This window comes from Rana temporaria, assembly GCF_905171775.1.
Source record: "Rana temporaria chromosome 2 unlocalized genomic scaffold, aRanTem1.1 chr2k, whole genome shotgun sequence".
NCBI lineage: Eukaryota > Metazoa > Chordata > Amphibia > Anura > Ranidae > Rana > Rana temporaria.
This window is the reverse complement of record NW_024404415.1, coordinates 988,257-1,008,645: the sequence shown is the minus strand read 5'-3', so window position 1 is coordinate 1,008,645 and position 20,389 is coordinate 988,257. Positions and strand designations below refer to the sequence as shown.

Here is a 20,389-nt window from a genome sequence, read left to right as displayed (position 1 = left end):
TGGTTGTCTATCCTGCCCATACTGACCCCAGTGGGATCTTCATATTGGTCTTCTATCCTGCCCATATTAATTGATGGAACTGTCATTACTGGTCTTCTATCTTGTCCATACTAATCCTAGTGGGACTTTCATTACTGGTCTTCTATCCTTTCCATATTAACCATGGTGGAACTGCTGTTACTGGTTTTCTATCCTGCCCATACTGACCCCAATGGGAGCTTCATTACTGGTCTTCAATCCTGTCCATATTGACTATGGTAGAACTGTCATTACTGGTCTTCTATCCTGTCCATACCGACCCCAGTGGGACCTTCATATTGGTCTTATATCCTATCCTTTTTTGACTGATTGAACAGTAATTTCTGGTCTTCTATCTTGTCCAAACTGATCCCTGTGGGGCCTTCATTACTGGTCTTCTATCATTTCCATATTGACCATGGTGGAACTGCCATTAGTGGTCTTCTATCCTGTTCATACTGACCCCAGTGGGGCTGTCATTACAGATCTCATATCCTGCCCATACTGACCCCAGTGGGACCTTTCCAGGTCTTCTACTCTGCCCATGTTGACCATGGTGGAACTGTCATTACTGGTCTTCTATCCCATCCATACTGACCCCAGTGGGGCTGTCATTACAGATCTCATATCCTGCCCATACTGACCCCAGTGGGACCTTTCCAGGTCTTCTACTCTGCCCATGTTGACCATGGTGGAACTGTCATTACTGGTCTTCTATCCCATCCATACTGACCCCAGTGGGACCTTCATTACTGGTCTTCTATCCTGATCATATTGACCATAGTGGATCTGAGCCAAATGGGACCTTCATTACTGGTTATTCTTCCCATATCGACCTATCTTGTCCTATCTTGAACTGTAATTTCTGGTCTTCTATCTTGTCCATACTGACCCCAGTGGGACTTTTCCATTCAGGTCTTCTACTCTGCCAATATTGACCATGGTGGAACTGTCATTGCAGATCTTCTATCCTATCCATACAGACCCCAGTGGGACTTTTCCATTCAGGTCTTCTACTCTGCCCATATTGACCATGGTGGAACTGTCATTGCAGATCTTCTATCCTGTTGATAGTGACCCCAGTTGGACTGATCTTGTTGCCATACTACAGGTGCACAGTGAGGTGGACGGGTTCATGTAGAGGGGTCTCACCTGACATCTCTCCCGTCTTGTGGATATTTTAGTAGTCTGTCTGATGAAGCATAAAATCTCTTTAACGTGTCTTCCCGTTGAGCGATAACAGTGGAAATCATGAAACCATTTGCAGGAGGCTCTCCTCTTGAAACATGTTATCCCCCCAATGAATAATGTGCAGACTCAATGACATTTCCTTTCCACCACTTCTTTATTTAATTATTTATATTATTTCCTGGAAATGCCAAGAAAATAAACATAAAAGAAAAAAAGCAATGTTCTACCCTTGGTTCGTCTTCCGGCTTAAAGTTGGGATTCATTGGATGGTATTATAATAAATAGATAATCCTCAATAGTAAACGGCACCTGGATAGAGATAGTCCATGGCTACCCAACATCAAGTTCTTGTATGAAATACTATAGGAGTTACCAGGATGAGATCCTACTTATCATTATCATCATCATCGTCATCATCATCGTCATCATCGTCATCATCGTCATCATCATCATCGTCGTCATCATCGTCGTCGTCATCATCATCGTCATCATCATCATTGTTATCATCATCATCATCGTCATCCTCGGTGTTGATCTTGCCAGATAACACGTCTTCAATCCATTGCTCAAGTTCATCTGGTGATGGAAGGTCCTCTGCATCTTCCATATCCATCCACACACTATCAGCCTACATGAGAAGAAGAGGATTGTTAGGGACACACTGTCCAATAAAAGGGCGAATCTGCTAAGGTTCAATTCTCCAAGGGTTTGGTGACTGTTGTTCATAATTCAGGGAATCTGATTATTTTTAGGGCTAAATGGCCAACGACTGTCATTAAAAGCATGGGGAGCCGGGCATGGGGTACCAAAGAAACGTACAGGTGAATCCCATTGAAGTCTACAGAGGGGCCATCAAGTGGTTAAATTCTGTCTATTTTTGGGGTTTGAAGGCAAACTACTGTGAAAAAGAACATGGTGAGCTGGGCACGGCCATGGGGACCTGTATCAATGAAACTTAAAGATGAATCCCATTGATGTCTATAGGGAGGGGGGCTTCATGTGGTTAAATTCTGGCCATTTTGGGCAACTGAAGGCAAAATATGATCAAAAAAGTCAATGTGAGATGGGCATGTCCCATGGGGACATGTACCAATGAAATGTATAAGTGAATCCTATTGACATCATTGGGGGTCAAATGTGTGGTTAAATTCTGGCCATTTTTGGGGTTTGAAGGCAAAATACTGTCGAAAAAGACATAGTTGAGTTGAGAAGTATCTTAATATGGCGTGGTCTTACTCCGAAGGGTCCCGACGCGCATAGCAGAGTTCCTAGGAAAAAAGGACCCAGGAATCAAAAGCAGCACAGAGCGGCAGTGAGCTGGGCATGGGGACTTGTACCGAAGAAATGTACAGGTGAATCCTATTAAAGTATATAGAGGGGGCATCAGGTGGTTGAATTCTGTCTATTTTTGGGGTTTGAGGGCAAACTACTGTGAAAAAGAACATGGTGAGCTGGGCACGGCCATGGGGACCTGTATCAATGAAACTTAAAGGTGAATCCCCTTGATGTCTATAGGGAGGGGGGCATCATGTGGTTAAATTCTGGCCATTTTGGGCAACTGAAGGCAAAATATGGTAAAAAAAGACAAAGTGAGTGTAACGGTATGGCCCGTGATACCCAGAGACTTTTGAAGGATGGGGGGTACTCCTGTGCCAGCTTCACCAATGACTCTTGTGTCTAGGGTCATCCTATGTCCAGTAGAGGAATAGGATGACTGAGAACTGATATGAGAAATGATATCTCGGATCACCTGAGATGGGACAGTAATGATAATTCATGTATTGCAGGAGATCTTGAAATATTACAGGTTGTTTATTCTGAACCCAACAGGTCAATAGGACAGTAATCATTCATGTGGGGACACATAGACTGTTGAGGTGTTAATTGAGTCTGGCTCCTAAGATATTTCATTGTGTGGAAATCAATTGATGATAGATGTGTTGGGGGTTGGCAGTCTGAAAGGTCAGATGGCTAACTTTTCAGCTGTAGTGGATTAGCATGTCAATTACTTGCTAGATTCAGGTAGAGTTAGGCCGGTGTATAAGTAGATATCAGTAGATACGCCGACCTAACTCGGAATCTGCGCCCTCCTAAGTTTAAGTGTATTCTCAAACGGAGATACACTTAAACTTATCTAAGATACAAGGGCTTGCGCCGTCCTATCTTAGGGTGCAATATTTAGGCTGGCCGCTTGGTGGAGCTTCCATTGCGGTCGGCGTAGAATATGTTAATCACTAGATACGCCTATTCACGAACGTACGCCCGGCCGACGCAGTACAGATACGCCGTTTACGTGACGCATTATCAGGCCTAAAGATATTCCATCAAATAGTTGGAATAGTAATGTTAAGTATGGCCGCCGTTCCCGCTTCGAAAATTTTACATTGTTTGCGTAAGTCGTCCGTGAAAAGGGATTTACGCCATTTACGTCCACGTCGAAATCAATAGGCCCGTGTGGCATACGTTGCCGCAATGCACACTGGGATATGTAGGCGGACGGCACATGCGCCATTTCAAAAAAACGTCAATCACGTCAGGTCAAGCCCCATTAACATAAAACACGCCCCCTCAGCCAAATTTGAATTAGCCGCCCTTACGCCCACCCAATTTACGCTACGCCGCCGTAACTTAGCAGGCAAGTACTTTGAAAATCATGTACTTTCCTCGCTAACTTACGGCGGCGTAGTGTAAACACGATACGCTACGCCGCCGCAAAGTTAGGACACCCTTTGTGAATCTACCCCATTGTCTACAAAGGAATGTGCATTGTGTATCAGGTGAGAATAGCTTATCGCGGAGTCAGAACGTCTGGGTAAATGACTAGTAATTAGTTCATGTAGATTATCTGAATGTCATTATCTAAAGGAATGTGTATTGAGCACCCATTGTGTCATGTTGTGGGTGGAGTTGAGTCATTGTCCATATTTGGTTGCTGACTGTATAAGAAGTGCTGAGTTTACCATTAAAGGATCCATTCGTTTGGAACCAGAGAACAGAGCTTGTGTCTCGTTATTCTGGGAAAATTCATATGGATCGTGTCTGCTGGATTGTGGAGTGTCGGATAAGCTGTCTTGGTTTGGTGGAATGGAATATCGTAAACGGTGTTAACCCCTGACCGTTACAGTGAGGAATTCCACATCCTTGCCGCTCTTACAGTAAAGAACCCTCTACGTAGTTTAAGGTTAAACCTCTTTTCTTCTGATTGTAGTGAGTGGCCGCGTTGTGTCGACTACCACAATATCCTGAGCACTGACAATGCCTGGAATAGTGGGAGGGGTCAGAGAGATGATATTGGATGACAGAACAGCAATGCACAGGTTTTCTTTTAGGATTTAAAGTATGAACTTGCTTGGGAAACATGTTACGGTGTATATATCATGATTGGAGGGATTTGGGCCATACAGACATTCTATATCCACCATTCACCAAACAAAACCCACTTAGCACATTGGATAATGTGAAGTATTGCAAAGGTGTTCATCAGAGTTTAATCAATTACAGCGGAACCTCGGTTTTAGGAGTAACGCAGTTAACGAGCATTTTGAAAGACGAGCAACTTTTTTTTTTGCGAGTGTTGTCTCGCTAAATGAGCAGAATTCAAGCTAATGGGGTGTGCAGTACCGCATTTGGCCTGAGGTGCGGGGGGCGCCGGAGATGTTCGGAAATACTCCATTCCCGTGTGTTTCCCAGCCTTTCCAAGGTCAGCCGAGCTGTCCCCGATGTCCCCGATCATTTCCGAGGCTCTCCGGCACACCCCCCCCCCACATCTGGCCGCATACGGTATTGCATTTCATTGAAGTCTACGCGGAAACAAATTATTTTCGTTTCCATTGACTTCTATGGGGAAACTCGCTTTGATATGCGAGTGCTTTGAACATTATATCCTCGTAATCCAAGAATCAGTTATCTGCCGGTCATCTCTTGTGGATAAATAAAATGTCTGATACTCACATCGGTTACATTAACAACTCCGATCTGAGGCCTGAACAGGTCAATGCGGAAAGTTCTCTCCCAATACGTCACCAACTGTAGATAGAATGAGATGTGACATCATCATTATATGACATCATCACACAGTAGAAGCACGGCATTACATCACCCAACTATAGGAAGGCTGATAATATGACATCATCATTATATGACATCATCACACAGTAGAAGCATGGCATTACATCACCCAACTATAGGAAGACTGATAATATGACATCATCATTATATGACATCATCACACAGTGGAAGCATTGCATTACATCACCCAACTATAGGAAGACTGATAATATGACATCATCACTATATGATATCATCACACAGTGGAAGCATTGCATTACATCACCCAACTATAGGAAGACTGATAATATGACATCATCATTATATGACATCATCACACAGTGGAAGCATGGCATTACATCACCCAACTATAGGAAGGCTGATAATATGACATCATCATTATATGACATCACACAGTAGAAGCATAGCATTACATTACCCAACTATAGGAAGACTGATGATGACATCAGGAAAAGGCAAAGAGAGAACTGGCAGTATGACATCACTAAGCTGACATCACAACTTCATGTAAGGCAAAGAGATCAGATATAGAAGCACCACATTCCAACAATTAATGAGAACAATAAGTAGGAGGGGGAGGGGGGGGGTAACAAACCCCGGGACCTTTTAGGTGTCCAAGTAGAGAGAGTGCAAAGACACAAATACAGAAATGGATACAATTTTAATAACTTATTACAAAGATAAAAAAAACACAAGGAAAATAATCCATCCGTATCAAGAGTTACATGTTCCATTAACAGGTATGTGCACAGACACTCCCACTCAACATGTTTCGCTTTTTTGGAGCTTCTTCAGGAGGTTCTCGTGTCATGCGTAACATACTAAGGATAACCAAAGAGACATGAATGAAGCCTCATGTGAATTGTTTTAAACATTAAAAAAACAACCAAATCAATGGAGTTGTTGGCATTATATCAAAAGAGAATACAAAGAGAGAAAAAATGATTAATATCAACAATATATAATTATAAGGGGCGAACCTTACCCAGTGTTGTTTAAAACAATTCACATGAGGCTTCATTCGTGTCTCTTTTGTTATCCTTAGTATGTTACACATGACACGAGAATCTCCTGAAGAAGCTCCAAAAAAGCAAAACATGTTGAGTGGTAGTGTCTGTGCACATACCTGTTAATGGAACTCTTGGCACGGATGCATCTAACCTTAATAAAACATGGAAGCTGATTGGTTTCTGTGTAGAAGTGAGCCTGATATTGCTTTCCATCGTTAGTAAATAAACCTCAATGTGACATCATCAGAGGGGAGGGAGGAATAATATGACATTGGACGGCATGACTCCATGAGAAGATCCTATCAGGGGGACACAATGTGACATCATCAGAGTGGGAGGAGGAATGGTGTGACATTGGATGGCATGAATCCAAAAGAAGATTCTACAGGAGGGACACACTGTGACATCATCAGGGGGTAGAGATGGGTAATGTGATATTGGCCCATGGGTTTGACATTGGGACATGCCATGGACAGGAGATCCTATTGGAGGAACACAATGTGACATCATTAGAAGGTAGGGAGTTGTGATGGAACATTGGTGGGCATGAATCCAAGAGAAGATCCTATCGGAGGGACACAATATGACATCATCAGAAGGTAGGGAGTTGTGATGGAACATTAGGACATGATTCGGAGAAGAGATCATATAAGAGGGACATGATATGACATTATCTGGATGGTAGAGAGCAGTGAAGGAACAATGGAAGATGGGGTGACAGAGGAATATGACTTGAAGATCCTATTGGGAGGACGTGATTGTGACATCATCAGAAGGTAGGGAGCAGTGATGGGACATTGGTGGGCATGACTCCAGGAGAAGATTCTACAAGAGGGACATGGTGTGACATCATCAGAGGGTAGAGAGAGTTAAAGTGATATAGGTGGGACATGACTTGAAGAGGAGATCCTATGGGAGGGACACAATGTGACATCATCAGAAGGTAGGGAGTTGTGATGGGACATTGGTAGACGGAATAACAGCGGGATATGATTCAGAGAAGAGATCATGGTAGAGGGACATGATTTGACATTAGACAAATGGTAGTGGTGGGACATTGGTGGATTGAGTAACATCGGGACATGACTTGGAGAGGAAATCCTATAAGTAGGACCCATTATGACATCATAGTGTGAGGAAGAATGATAATGAGGTCCTATCAAAGGGACATGATGTTTCATCATCAGATGGCAGATAGGTGATCATGTGACAATAATGGATATGACTCATAGGGGAAGTCCTATGACAGCGACATGGAGGCCTTTCCAGAGAGATTTGACCTTGTATCTTTAGGGGGTAAGGAAGGGCAATTTACGTGACATTGCTTGACATGACTTAGGAGGTCCTATCAGGTGGACATAATGTGATATCATCTGAGGTTAAGGAAAGGTGATGATGTAACATTGACAATTGTGACTTGGATAGAAGGTCATATCAGAGGGACATGATGGGACATCATCAGAGGGGTGATCATGTGACATTATCAGAGGGGTGATCATGTCACATTATCAGAGGGGTGATCATGTCACATTATCAGAGGGGTGATCATGTGACATTATCAGAGGGGTGATCATGTGACATTGGTGGACATGGCAGAAGTGGTCCTAAAGGAGGGACATGATGTGGCATCACCAGGATCTCTAAAGGAAAAGGTGATCATGTGACATTATTGGACAGGACTTGGAGAGGAGGGCGTACCAGAGAAATATCATGTGACATCATCAGAGGGTAAGGAAGGGTGATCATGTGACACTGGCAGACGGGACTTAAAGAGAAAGTCCTTTCAGATGGACACGATGTGGAGCTATCAGAAGTTAAGGAAAGATGATCATGTGACATTGAGAGACACGACTTGGAGAGGAGGTCCTCTCAGAGGGACACGATGTGACATCATCACATGGTAAGGATGGGTGATCATGTGACATTGCTGGTCATACTTGGAAAACTGGTCCTCTCAGAGGGACATGATGTGACATCATCACCTGGTAAGGATGGGTGATCATGTGACATTGAGAGGCATGACTTGGAGAGGAGGTCCTCTCAGAGGGACACGATGTGACATCATCACATGGTAAGGATGGGTGATCATGTGACATTGCTGGTCATACTTGGAAAACTGGTCCTCTCAGAGGGACATGATGTGACATCATCACCTGGTAAGGATGGGTGATCATGTGACATTGAGAGGCATGACTCGGAGAGGAGGTCCTCTCAGAGGGACACGATGTGACATCATCAGGATGTCTAAAGGAAAGGATGATCATGTGACATTATTGGACAGGACTTGGAGAGGAGGGCGTACCAGAGAAATATGATGTGACATCATCAGAGGGTAAGGAAGGGAGATCATGTGACATTGCTGGTCATACTTGGAAAGGAGGTCCTCTCAGAGGGACATGATGTGACATCATCAGAGGGTAAGGAAGGGAGATCATGTGACATTGAGAGACATGACTTGGAGAGGAGGTCCTCTCAGAGGGACACGATGTGACATCATCAGATGGTATGGATGGGTGATCATGTGACATTGCTGGTAATACTTGGAAAGGAGGTCCTATCAGAGGGACATGATGTGACATCATCACATGGTAAGGATGGGTGATGATGTGACATTGAGAGGCATGACTTGGAGAGGAGGTCCTCTGAGAGGGACATGATGTGACATCATCAGATGGTAAGGATGGGTGATCATGTGACATTGAGAGGCATGACTTGGAAAGGAGGTCCTATCAGAGGGACACAATGTGACATCATAGGGTAGGGAGGGACAATTTCTCATTGGAGGAGTGAGAGCTGACAGTGACACGCACCAGTGGGAAGTCATCGGGGTCGATCCAGACGATGCTGAGCTCGGGGTTCTCGGTGTTTTCTCTGGCCACTTCCTTCAGGATCTGGATGAATTCATAACCATCTAAAAAGCAGAAACGGGGGCCGTGAGATCAGGTCAGAAAATACATAAAACTCTATCTTGTCACTTTGACTTCCCCCAACCACGACAGAGCACCGGAGCCACCACACGTATCTAGAGACCATCCCGTGTGCTGGAGACTGCAGTGACATCACAGTGACAGCACACTCCTCTAACTGTACCTGGGTCCTCCTCCTCAGCAAAGGCCACAATATGGATTCCGTCCAGATCATCCTCCTGCAAAACGGTACAATGATATCACCGGTCATAACATTGTAATAAGTGTAGATGAAATGTTTAAATGATGTCATAGAGCAGTGTGTGATGATGTAATCAGGCCTGACTCCTCCCACACCTGGGACCACTGACACCTGCCTTCTATCGGGACTTAAGAGGATCGTAACAACCATAAGGAATGGGGGGGGGGGATAGGTACAACCCCCCAATACCCCACATGACTGGGCCTCACCCCTAAAGGACCCCTAAAGGACTTACTGACAATCCCTGAGCGCTGTCACACGGGGGTCCTGTACAAATTGGCAGATGGAACCCCGAGAAGGACATTTCTCCAAAAAAATATTTTTTTTATTTTTGATAAAGTTTCGCTTTAAGACATATGAGACAGAGCTGCGGTGGCTCAACGCGATTGGCACTGCGCTGATAAGCCATTCACCTCTGCAGCTAGGGGTTCGGATCCCGTTCTCGGCTTCATGTGAATTGAGTTTGGTGGTCTCAGCCCGGCTCCCGGTGGGTGTGCTATGCGAGGTAAGCCTGCGCTTAGTACGCTCACCCCCCTCCCATAAAAACCACCACACTTCCACGCACTCGAAATTGGGTTAACATGCACGCACTTTGACCACGCGGTCTCTAAAAAAGAGAGGAGAAGGACTAACAGGGCTGGTTGAGCGGGCAAATCCTCTCACTCCCTTATAGGGAGTCCCTCTGCCCCATTGGGCTTCGAAGCGGAGCAGGTAGGTCGGGCTGTGTGGGAGGACCCCCTCACACACCCGCCATTGCCACCCGGGGCATGGAGAAAGGTGGCAGATTGCCTCTGGGGGAGGCCTGCCTACTCCCAACTCCTGCAGTCCGGCTCCTCTCTCGAGTACACGTGGCACAAAATACACTTAAAAAAAAAAAAAAAGACATGAGACAACAAACAATTATTTGGGCTATTTTTGGCCGGATCGGACAAATATGGGTGGTAAGCTTCCATCGCTCGCTATTATGAGTGGCGGCAGCACATGGCAGCAGACCCCGGGCTGAGCTCCTTGTCTGTGTGCTGGAGGGGCGAGGAGGACGCCCCCCCCTCCCGTCCATCGCACGGGAGGTCTGTCGATTGGCTGCAGACACACAGATATTGCAGACAAGTCAATTATCGTCTGGCTGAGATGAGTATTAGATATTACAGAGTGGGGGGGGGGCACTATTAGATATTACAGAGGGGGGGGCACTATTAGATATTACAGAGTGGGGGGGGGGCACTATTAGATATTACAGAGTGGGGGGGGGCACTAATAGATATTACAGAGGGGGGGGGGGTGTTCTCCATAATGGATTCTGTAAACCGAGACTCCGCCGGATCACAACGCTCTATTATTAGACATTCCATCTAAATGCTAATTCTTCCGGAGCCAACAAAGCCGTCCTCTCACCGCCACCTGTCACCACCAGCACAATGCCAGAACCAGCCCCGGGGGGGCCACTCTGCAGCCTGAGGGCCACATGTGGGTCTTCGGTACTTGGTGCTTGGCATTTGGACCCAGAAGTGTGTAATAAAAATGACAGAAAATTCCTGATGATCTGTCGGAAATCCAACGAGCTCCTAAATTCCTGCAGTGACATCCCAGCCAGTGTTTTCATGCCTGCTTGCTGGACTACAGAACACCTTCCCCCTCTCCTTACCTACAAAACCTCTACCCAGTGCCGAGATATTCTCACCCAAAGCCCCGGTCCAAAATGAAGAACTGCACCCTGTTCATATTGTTAATGCTACACTTTGGGTGGCTTCCCCTCCTGCCCTCCCCTCAGTATATAATAATTGGTGTATGTGTTGTGACATCCCTGGGTTCCTATAGGTGATGTGACATCCCCGGTGTCTATAGGTGACGTGACATTCCCGGTGTCTATAGGTGATGTGACCTTCCCGGTGTATATAGGTGATGTGACATTCCCGGTGTCTATAGGTGACATCCCCGGTGTCTATAGGTGTTGTGACATCCCCAGTGTCTATAGGCGATGTGACATTCCCGGTGTCTATAGGCGATGTGACATTCCCGGTGTCTATAGGTGACGTGACATTCCCGGTGTCTATAGGTGATGTGACCTTCCCGGTGTATATAGGTGATGTGACATTCCCAGTGTCTATAGGTGACATCCCTGGTGTCTATAGGTGATGTGACATTCCCGGTGTCTATAGATGATGTGACATTCCCGGTGTCTATAGGTGATGTGAAATTCCCGGTGTCTATGGGTGATGTGACATTCCCGGTGTCTATAGGTGATGTGACATTCCCGGTGTCTATAGGTGATGTGACATTCCCGGTGTCTATAGGTGATGTGACATTCCCGGTGTCTATAGGTGATGTGACATTCCCGGTGTCTATAGATGACGTGACATTCCCGGTGTCTATAGGTGATGTGACATTCCCGGTGTCTATAGGTGATGTGACATTCCCGGTGTCTATAGGTGATGTGACATTCCCGGTGTCTATAGGTGATGTGACATTCCCGGTGTCTATGGGTGTTGTGACATTCCCGGTGTCTATAGGTGATGTGACATTCCCGGTGTCTATGGGTGTTGTGACATTCCCGGTGTCTATGGGTGTTGTGACATCCCCGGTGTCTATAGGTGATGTGACATTCCCGGTGTCTATAGGTGATGTGACATTCCCGGTGTCTATAGGTGATGTGACATTCCCGGTGTCTATAGGTGATGTGACATTCCCGGTGTCTATAGGTGATGTGACATTCCCGGTGTCTATGGGTGACGTGACATTCCCGGTGTCTATAGGTGACGTGACATTCCCGGTGTCTATAGGTGACGTGACATTCCCGGTGTCTATAGGTGACGTGACATTCCCGGTGTCTATAGGTGACGTGACATTCCCGGTGTCTATAGGTGTTGTGACATTCCCGGTGTCTATAGGTGACGTGACATTCCCGGTGTCTATAGATGATGTGACATTCCCGGTGTCTATAGGTGATGTGACATTCCCGGTGTCTATGGGTGTTGTGACATTCCCGGTGTCTATGGGTGATGTGACATTCCCGGTGTCTATAGGTGATGTGACATTCCCGGTGTCTATAGGTGATGTGACATTCCCGGTGTCTATAGGTGTTGTGACATTCCCGGTGTCTATAGGTGTTGTGACATTCCCGGTGTCTATAGGTGATGTGACATTCCCGGTGTCTATGGGTGTTGTGACATTCCCGGTGTCTATAGATGATGTGACATTCCCGGTGTCTATAGGTGATGTGACATTCCCGGTGTCTATAGGTGATGTGACATTCCCGGTGTCTATGGGTGTTGTGACATTCCCGGTGTCTATGGGTGATGTGACATTCCCGGTGTCTATAGGTGATGTGACATTCCCGGTGTCTATAGGTGATGTGACATTCCCGGTGTCTATAGGTGTTGTGACATTCCCGGTGTCTATAGGTGATGTGACATTCCCGGTGTCTATAGGCGATGTGACATTCCCGGTGTCTATGGGTGATGTGACATTCCCGGTGTCTATAGGTGATGTGACATTCCCGGTGTCTATAGGTATTGTGACATTCCCGGTGTCTATGGGTGTTGTGACATTCCCGGTGTCTATAGATGATGTGACATTCCCGGTGTCTATAGATGATGTGACATTCCCGGTGTCTATAGGTGATGTGACATTCCCGGTGTCTATAGGTGATGTGACATTCCCGGTGTCTATAGGTGATGTGACATTCCCGGTGTCTATAGGCGATGTGACATTCCCGGTGTCTATAGGTGATGCGACATTCCCGGTGTCTATAGGTGATGTGACATCCCCGGTGTCTATGGGTGTTGTGACATCCCCGGTGTCTATAGGTGACGTGACATTCCCGGTGTCTATAGGTGATGTGACATCCCCGGTGTCTATAGGTGATGTGACATTCCCGGTGTCTATAGGTGATGTGACATTCCCGGTGTCTATAGGTGATGTGACATTCCCGGTGTCTATAGGTGTTGTGACATTCCCGGTGTCTACAGGTGTTGTGACATCCCCGGTGTCTATAGGTGTTGTGACATCCCCGGTGTCTATAGGTGATGTGACATTCCCGGTGTCTATGGGTGATGTGACATTCCCGGTGTCTATAGGTGATGTGACATTCCCGGTGTCTATAGGTGATGTGACATTCCCGGTGTCTATAGGTGATGTGACATTCCCGGTGTCTATAGGTGACGTGACATTCCCGGTGTCTATAGGTGATGTGACATTCCCGGTGTCTATAGGTGATGTGACATTCCCGGTGTCTATAGGTGATGTGACATTCCCGGTGTCTATAGGTGATGTGACATTCCCGGTGTCTATGGGTGTTGTGACATTCCCGGTGTCTATGGGTGTTGTGACATTCCCGGTGTCTATGGGTGATGTGACATTCCCGGTGTCTATAGGTGATGTGACATTCCCGGTGTCTATAGGTGATGTGACATCCCCGGTGTCTATAGGTGATGTGACATTCCCGGTGTCTATAGGTGATGTGACATTCCCGGTGTCTATAGGTGATGTGACATTCCCGGTGTCTATAGGTGACGTGACATTCCCGGTGTCTATAGGTGACGTGACATCCCCGGTGTCTATAGGTGATGTGACATCCCCGGTGTCTATAGGTGATGTGACATTCCCGGTGTCTATAGGTGTTGTGACATTCCCGGTGTCTATAGGTGTTGTGACATTCCCGGTGTCTATAGGTGTTGTGACATTCCCGGTGTCTATAGGTGTTGTGACATTCCCGGTGTCTATAGGTGATGTGACATTCCCGGTGTCTATAGGTGTTGTGACATTCCCGGTGTCTATAGATGACGTGACATTCCCGGTGTCTATAGGTGACGTGACATCCCGGTGTCTATAGGTGACGTGACATTCCCGGTGTCTATAGGTGATGTGACATTCCCGGTGTCTATAGGTGATGTGACATTCCCGGTGTCTATAGGTGATGTGACATTCCCGGTGTCTATAGGTGATGTGACATTCCCGGTGTCTATAGGTGATGTGACATTCCCGGTGTCTATAGGTGATGTGACATTCCCGGTGTCTATAGGCGATGTGACATTCCTGGTGTCTATAGGCGATGTGACATTCCCGGTGTCTATAGGCGATGTGACATTCCCGGTGTCTATAGGTGTTGTGACATTCCCGGTGTCTATAGGCGATGTGACATTCCCGGTGTCTATAGGCGATGTGACATTCCCGGTGTCTATAGGCGATGTGACATTCCCGGTGTCTATAGGTGATGTGACATTCCCGGTGTCTATAGGTGATGTGACATTCCCGGTGTCTATAGGTGTTGTGACATTCCCGGTGTCTATAGGCGATGTGACATTCCCGGTGTCTATAGGTGATGTGACATCCCCGGTGTCTATAGGTGACGTGACATCCCCGGTGTCTATAGGTGACGTGACATCCCGGTGTCTATAGGTGACGTGACATTCCCGGTGTCTATAGGTGATGTGACATTCCCGGTGTCTATAGGTGATGTGACATCCCCGGTGTCTATAGGTGATGTGACATTCCCGGTGTCTATAGGTGATGTGACATTCCCGGTGTCTATAGGTGATGTGACATTCCCGGTGTCTATAGGTGATGTGACATTCCCGGTGTCTATAGGTGATGTGACATTCCCGGTGTCTATAGGTGACGTGACATCCCCGGTGTCTATAGGTGACGTGACATTCCCGGTGTCTATAGGTGACGTGACATTCCCGGTGTCTATAGGTGACGTGACATTCCCGGTGTCTATAGATGACGTGACATTCCCGGTGTCTATAGGTGATGTGACATCCCCGGTGTCTATAGGTGTTGTGACATCCCCGGTGTCTATAGGTGATGTGACATTCCCGGTGTCTATAGGTGACGTGACATCCCCGGTGTCTATAGGTGATGCGACATTCCCGGTGTCTATAGGTGTTGTGACATTCCCGGTGTCTATAGGTGACGTGACATCCCCGGTGTCTATAGGTGATGCGACATTCCCGGTGTCTATAGGTGATGTGACATCCCCGGTGTCTATGGGTGTTGTGACATCCCCGGTGTCTATAGGTGATGCGACATTCCCGGTGTCTATAGGTGATGCGACATTCCCGGTGTCTATAGGTGACGTGACATCCCCGGTGTCTATAGGTGATGCGACATTCCCGGTGTCTATAGATGACGTGACATTCCCGGTGTCTATAGGTGTTGTGACATCCCCGGTGTCTATAGGTGATGCGACATTCCCGGTGTCTATAGGTGATGTGACATCCCCGGTGTCTATGGGTGACGTGACATTCCCGGTGTCTATAGGTGACGTGACATTCCCGGTGTCTATAGATGACGTGACATTCCCGGTGTCTATGGGTGACGTGACATTCCCGGTGTCTATAGGTGACGTGACATTCCCGGTGTCTATAGATGACGTGACATTCCCGGTGTCTATAGGTGTTGTGACATTCCCGGTGTCTATAGGTGATGTGACATTCCCGGTGTCTATAGGTGATGTGACATCCCCGGTGTCTATAGGTGTTGTGACATCCCCGGTGTCTATAGGTGATGTGACATCCCCGGTGTCTATAGGTGATGTGACATTCCCGGTGTCTATAGGTGATGTGACATTCCCGGTGTCTATAGGTGATGTGACATTCCCGGTGTCTATAGGTGATGTGACATCCCCGGTGTCTATAGGTGTTGTGACATCCCCGGTGTCTATAGATGACGTGACATTCCCGGTGTCTATAGGTGATGTGACATTCCCGGTGTCTATAGGCGAGGTGACATTCCCGGTGTCCATAGGTGACGTGACATCCCCAGTGTCTATAGGTATAGGAGATGAAGGACATACAAACAATAAACTCACAAACAGGGGTCTGGCTCACCCAGGTTTCAAACATGTCCTCCGGTCGCAGCTTTCGCAGTGTGGCCCTAAAAAAGGAGGAGGAGCTACATTAAGGAACTGGCCGTATATAATGAGAAGAATTGTCACAGTGCGATTATTGAAATCCCGACTTCTCCACCCACCTCACCCAGCCCAGAGCTTCTTCTCTACTGCAGCAGTTGGCAGTATGTGGAAGAACTACAAATCACAGATGAACTGGTTTATTTTTTTAAGCTAAAAAAAACCTGGAGATCCAAAAAGTCCTTCAAAGTTAATATCTTTAAGATGGGCTCAGTAATGGTTGGCTGAACCTAGCTGGGTTTCCTGTGATGTGGGGGGTACTAGGGTCATTATGTCTGGAAGTAATCGGGGTCAGTAGGATCTTTATATACAGTGTAATATGGGTCAGTAGGATCATTGTGACTGGGGGCGCTATGGTTCAGTAGAGTCATGTCTGGGGGTAGTATGGGTCTGTAGGGTCTCAATGTCTGTAGGTAGTATGGATCTGTAGGTGTTATTATTTATGTAGGTAGCATGGGTCTGTAGGGTCATGTCTGAGGTAGTATGGGTCTGTAGGGTCATGTATGAGGTAGTATGGGTCTGTAGGGTCAGGTCTGAGGTAGTATGGGTCTGTAGGGTCATGTCTGAGGTAGTATGGGTCTGTAGGGTCATGTCTGAGGTAGTATGGGTCTGTAGGGTGATTATTTCTGGAGGTAGTATGGGTCTGTAGGGTCATGTCTGAGGTAGTATGGGTCTGTAGGGTCATGTCTGAGGTAGTATGGGTCTGTAGGTGCTATTATTTCTGGAGGTAGTATGGGGCTGTAGGGTCATGTCTAAGGTAGTATGGGTCTGTAGGGTCATGTCTGAGGTAGTATGGGTCTGTAGGGTCATTATTTCTGGAGGTAGTATGGGTCTGTAGGGTCATGTCTGAGGTAGTATGGGTCTGTAGGGTCATGTCTGAGGTAGTATGGGTCTGTAGGGTCATGTCTGAGGTAGTATGGGTCTGTAGGGTCATGTCTGAGGTAGTATGGGTCTGTAGGGTCATTATTTCTGGAGGTAGTATGGGGCTGTAGGGTCATGTCTAAGGTAGTATGGGTCTGTAGGGTCATGTCTGAGGTAGTATGGGTCTGTAGGGTCATGTCTGAGGTAGTATGGGTCTGTAGGGTCATGCCTGAGGTAGTATGGGTCTGTAGGGTCATGTCTGAGGTAGTATGGGTCTGTAGGGTCATTATGTCTGAGGTAGTATGGGTCTGTAGGGTCATGTCTGAGGTAGTATGGGTCTGTAGGGTCATGTCTGAGGTAGTATGGGTCTGTAGGGTCATGTCTGAGGTAGTATGGGTCTGTAGGGTCATGCCTGAGGTAGTATGGGTCTGTAGGGTCATTATGTCTGAGGTAGTATGGGTCTGTAGGGTCATGTCTGAGGTAGTATGGGTCTGTAGGGTCATGTCTGAGGTAGTATGGGTCTGTAGGGTCATTATGTATGAGGGTAATATGGGTCTGTGGGGGTCATTATTTCTGTAGGTAGTATGGGTCTGTAGGGTCCTTATTTCTGTAGGTAGTATGGGTCTGTAGGGTCATGTCTGAGGTAGTATGGGTCTGTAGAGTCATGTCTGAGGTAGTATGGGTCTGTAGGGTCATGTCTGAGGTAGTATGGGTCTGTAGGGTCATGTCTGAGGTAGTATGGGTCTGTAGGGTCATGTCTGAGGTAGTATGGGTCTGTAGGGTCATGTCTGAGGTAGTATGGGTCTGTAGGGTCATGCCTGAGGTAGTATGGGTCTGTAGGGTCATGTCTGAGGTAGTATGGGTCTGTAGGGTCATTATGTCTGAGGTAGTATGGGTCTGTAGGGTCATGTCTGAGGTAGTATGGGTCTGTAGGGTCATGTCTGAGGTAGTATGGGTCTGTAGGGTCATGTCTGAGGTAGTATGGGTCTGTAGGGTCATGCCTGAGGTAGTATGGGTCTGTAGGGTCATTATGTCTGAGGTAGTATGGGTCTGTAGGGTCATGTCTGAGGTAGTATGGGTCTGTAGGGTCATGTCTGAGGTAGTATGGGTCTATAGGGTCATGTCTGAGGTAGTATGGGTCTGTAGGGTCCTTATTTCTGTAGGTAGTATGGGTCTGTAGGGTCCTTATGTCTGGAGGTCGTATGGGTCTGTAGGGTCCTCATGTCTGGAGGTAGTATGGGTCTGTAGGGTCCTTATGTCTGGAGGTAGTATGGGTCTCTAGGGTCATGTCTGAGGTAGTATGGGTCTCTAGGGTCATGTCTGAGGTAGTATGGGTCTGTAGGGTCATGTCTGAGGTAGTATGGGTCTCTAGGGTCATGTCTGAGGTAGCATGGGTCTGTAGGGTCATGTCTGAGGTAGTATGGGTCTGTAGGGTCATGTCTGAGGTAGTATGGGTCTGTAGGGTCATGTCTGAGGTAGTATGGGTCTGTAGGGTCATGTCTGAGATAGTATGGGTCTGTAGGCTCATGTCTGAGGTAGTATGGGTCTGTAGGGTCATGTCTGAGGTAGTATGGGTCATGTCTGAGATAGTATGGGTCTCTAGGCTCATGTCTGAGGTAGTATGGGTCTGTAGGGTCATGTCTGAGGTAGTATGGGTCATGTCTGAGATAGTATGGGTCTCTAGGCTCATGTCTGAGGTAGTATGGGTCTGTAGGGTCCTTCCTTATTTCTGTAGGTAGTATGGGTCTGTAGGGTCATTATGTCTGAGGTAGTATGGGTCTGTAGGGTCATGTCTGAGGTAGTATGGGTCTGTAGGGTCATGTCTGAGGTAGTATGGGTCTGTAGGGTCATTATGTATGAGGGTAGTATGGGTCTGTAGGGTCATGTATGTAGGTAGTATGGGTCTGTAGGGTCATGTCTGAGGTAGTATGGGTCTGTAGGGTCATGTCTGAGGTAGTATGGGTCTGTAGGGTCATTATGTATGAGGGTAGTATGGGTCTGTAGGGTCATGTATGTAGGTAGTATGGGTCTGTAGGGTCATGTCTGAGGTAGTATGGGTCTGTAGGGTCATGTCTGAGGTAGTATGTGTCTGTAGGGTCATGTCTGAGGTAGTATGGGTCTGTAGGGTCATGTCTGAGGTAGTATGGGTCTGTAGGGTCATGTCTGAGGTAGTATGGGTCTGTAGGGTCATGTCTGAGGTAGTATGGGTCTGTAGGGTCATGTCTGAGGTAGTATGAGTCTGTAGGGTCATGTCTGAGGTAGTATGGGTCTGTAGGGTCATCATGTCTGAGGTAGTATGGGTCTGTAGGGTCATGTCTGAGGTAGTATGGGTCTGTAGGGTCATGTCTGAGGTAGTATGGGTCTGTAGGGTCATGTCTGAGGTAGTATGGGTCTGTAGGGTCACGTCTGAGGTAGTGTGGGTCTGTAGGGTCATGTCTGAGGTAGTATGGGTCTGTAGGGTCATGTCTGAGGTAGTATGGGTCTGTAGGGTCATGTCTGAGGTAGTATGGGTCTGTAGGGTCATGTCTGAGGTAGTATGGGTCTGTAGGGTCATGTCTGAGGTAGTATGGGTCTGTAGGGTCATGTCTGAGGTAGTATGGGTCTGTAGGGTCATTATGTATGAGAGTAATATGGGTCTGTGGGGGTCCTTATTTCTGTAGGTAGTATGGATCTGTAGGGTCATTATGTCTGAGGGTAGTATGGGTCTGTAGGGTCATGTCTGGAGGTAGTATGGATCTGTAGGGTCATTATGTCTGAGGTAGTATGGGTCTGTAGGGTCATTATGTCTGGAGGTCGTATGGGTCTGTAGGGTCATGTCTGAGGTAGTATGGGTCTGTAAGGTCATGTCTGAGGTAGTATGGGTCTGTAGGGTCATGTCTGAGGTAGTATGGGTCTGTAGGGTCATGTCTGAGGTAGTATGGGTCTGTAGGGTCATGTCTGAGGTAGTATGGGTCTGTAGGGTCATTGGGCCATATTCTGAGTAAAGTTACGATGGAGTAACTCATGATACTCCATCGTAACTCCCTTTTTTGACCCGTGTATCTATGCTCCTGATTCTCAGAATCAGTTTTGCATAGATACACTTAAGGGGCCAGATTCACAAAGGTTAGCGGATCTTTAGATCCGTGTAACCTATGTGATTTAAGATCCGCCCTCGCAAGTTTGT

The 20,389-nt window shown here is 46.9% G+C and overlaps 1 protein-coding gene across 1 annotated transcript in view; it reads right to left on the bottom strand.

Annotated features, from left to right (window-relative positions):
* Positions 1 to 1,339: 1,339 nt before the first annotated feature.
* CASQ2 (calsequestrin 2) overlaps positions 1,340 to 20,389 on the bottom strand; it is a 94,228-nt gene continuing 75,178 nt past the window's right edge. Inside the window, exons 7-11 of the mRNA XM_040334154.1 lie at positions 16,283 to 16,328; positions 9,378 to 9,432; positions 9,098 to 9,198; positions 5,161 to 5,235; positions 1,340 to 1,837 (exon numbers count right to left, since the gene is read on the bottom strand). Coding sequence (XP_040190088.1) covers positions 1,595 to 1,837; positions 5,161 to 5,235; positions 9,098 to 9,198; positions 9,378 to 9,432; positions 16,283 to 16,328 — 520 coding nt within the window. The 3' untranslated portion in view covers positions 1,340 to 1,594. The remainder of the gene's footprint in view (positions 1,838 to 5,160; positions 5,236 to 9,097; positions 9,199 to 9,377; positions 9,433 to 16,282; positions 16,329 to 20,389) is intronic.